At 36.9% G+C, this 2,614-nt stretch overlaps 1 protein-coding gene across 1 annotated transcript in view; it reads right to left on the bottom strand.

Annotated features, from left to right (window-relative positions):
• Positions 1 to 2,614, bottom strand: part of KCNU1 (potassium calcium-activated channel subfamily U member 1) — a 117,866-nt gene that overhangs the window by 69,857 nt on the left and 45,395 nt on the right. The window contains exons 11-12 of the mRNA XM_019662958.1: positions 709 to 821; positions 251 to 319 (exon numbers count right to left, since the gene is read on the bottom strand). Coding sequence (XP_019518503.1) covers positions 251 to 319; positions 709 to 821 — 182 coding nt within the window. The remainder of the gene's footprint in view (positions 1 to 250; positions 320 to 708; positions 822 to 2,614) is intronic.

The following is a 2,614-nucleotide window of genomic DNA, read 5'->3' as shown; positions in this document are numbered from 1 at the left end:
TCCATCCACTAGGGTAACCATTCTAACCCAAACATTAGATTCTAATCCTAATCATTAGAGATATTACTAAATGCACCAAAGCAGCCTGGGTGCCCAACAGGCTGGGACTCAACAAATAGCAGAAAGCTTAGTTACGGCTGTATTTTTGGAAAAGTCTTAATCATAAAGATTCTCAAAACAACAACAACAACAAAACAAAACAAAACAAAACAAAACAAAAAACTGAAGCGATTCAAAGCTTCATTGGTACCAGTAACCGGGAAGTACAGATTTGTGTTCTATGGCTATCAGCATGAGGTGCATCTTCACAAAGCAGAGCCTGGGAAGGAAGATAAGTAGTTGTGAGAAAAGAGAGGACAGCAGGACGCTAGTTCCCAATAATAAGACTAACACTCTGTGCTCTACAGTTGGGAGAACACAAGCCCCTCAGCAGAGGAAGGGCCTCCCAGCTATGTAATTTTCACTTGTAAATGTATCTATTCTGAAGTAGCTCATCAGTGTGCCAACTGGGACAGAGATGAAATTGTCCTACAACTCCTAGGTTGCAGAGACTCCGACTTATTCTCTCTTGTATCTTATATTCTTATATCCTATATTCTTACATCTTAAGTGCTTGCCGTGAAACATGGCCTACAGTGAGCCATCAATTACCATTGTTGAAAGAATGTCATTGTATGAAAAATGAGGAAAGTATTTCTTTTAACTCACCGGGAAACTTCAGGAAAAGTCATTCCAGCAAAATCATCAGAGAGACGTTGAGTCAGGAGTTTGTTCTTCAAGCAACTTAAAAAATCTTTTTGCCAGGGTTGTTTAAGACAAACCTGGAAAATACAATCATGTCATGTGAAGCCCTTCACATGGAATATGGGGTGTTTTAATTCAAATTGTATAGTTTGCTAAGCAGCAAACCAGTAACCCATTGCATTTCGGCCCTTGAAAAAAGGTTTGTCCCAGTGCTTCACTGGAGGAATGTCTAAGGAAAAACTAAAACTCTAACATACATCTCAACTATTTTCACTAGAGAGTTCAGAATAAAGTGGAAGCATCACAACTTAGCTTCTTCCCATATAGCATCCAAGACTCCTTGCTGGAAATTAGAATTCCTCTCCCAATAATTGCAGCAAAGTAGACTGTTTTTTAAGTCAGTAACATTAAGATGGGAAGGATAATTCAGAATCTAAGTTTTCTCTCCCTAGATATGGCTATTCAAGATTGGCTGGTTAAACATATTAGTTTTCTACTGACTAATTACAGGCATACCTTGTTTTATTGTGCTTCACTTTATCGTACTTCACAGATGTTGTGTTTTTTACAAATTGAAGGTGAGGCAAAAAGATTACGACTCATTTCATTGAGGTACACACTTACTGTGATGGCCTGGAACCAAACCTGCACTGTCTCTGACATATTCCTGTAACCATATAACACACTGCTCTGACATGGTAGGATGGACCCCTTAAATACCAGAATCTCAGATGAAAGTCTGGAATTTCTATAAACTCTGAAACACTGTGGCCATGGAGAGTTAAGGCTAGTTCAGAAATATTCCTCAGATGGCCATCTTGTGGTTTAAGAAGAAAAAAACAAAAATGCACACACAAACATTTCTGCCCTACTAAAAAGGACTGCCATTTCAGGCACCCTCTCCCACTTCCCAAGATTCAGCTGAATTTCCTGCCTTTTCCCACTTTCTTAAATTCCTCTGTTAAAGGGGGCTCACCTCATTGGGCAGTCCATAGCACTATATAAATTCCTATTGTTAAAGAAATTGCTTAGTGCTTCTAATGCAAATGTTGCAGTTTTAGAAAGAGGGTGAAAAAAAAAAAAGATAACCATGGAGATGGATAAAACTTCCTGAGTTAGTTTTTAAAAGATCAAAAAAGGAAATAGGAAGACAAGATGATTTTGATTTGGATAGTAGAATGAGGGAGCGCAAGTAAGTCATTTGGATTGTATCTAAGTTTAAATTTATAAGGAAATGCTCTGTGCCTAGAACTAACCAGAAATGCTCTTTAGACTACAGTTTCTCAGCATTTAATCTATATAGTAAAAAGGAAACACATGGTATTGATCCAAGGCCTTTTAATCTCAGTACTCAGAAGTTTTACAAATACTAACTCAATACTTGGAAATATCAGATTATGAGATTAATAACTTTCATTTATAGATGCAACAACTGACAGAGAAAGTTAAGTGCCTAATCTGAGAAAAATGGGACATAAGACAATGGAGTCTTAATTATTAAAACTAAGTTAATAGTTTATTAAAGAATCTAAAGCACTAGGGCACAGTACATTAAAAAATCTTGCCCTGACTCTGACCAGTTTAGGATTTCTGAAAGTGAATTTCAGATTTCACTTCAAAACAAACAAACACAAAAACATGACCACAGATGTCTCTCAATTCCTGTATTCCAAAAACCATCTTGTGATGAATACTGACATAAGACCATCCTCAGTGAGGAGGTTACAACTTTAGATTAAAAAAAGGAAAACATAATAAGGCTGGTTTTACATTTCTACCTGCTATGTTTCCATGAAAGAGGTGAGGTCTTCATATCAGTTCTCATTCCTTTTATTTTCTCCAGCCATTGAGATTAAAATCACAATCATCA

This window comes from Hipposideros armiger, unplaced genomic scaffold (genome assembly GCF_001890085.2).
Source record: "Hipposideros armiger isolate ML-2016 unplaced genomic scaffold, ASM189008v1 scaffold_384, whole genome shotgun sequence".
NCBI lineage: Eukaryota > Metazoa > Chordata > Mammalia > Chiroptera > Hipposideridae > Hipposideros > Hipposideros armiger.
This window is presented reverse-complemented; position numbering and strand designations above follow the sequence as displayed.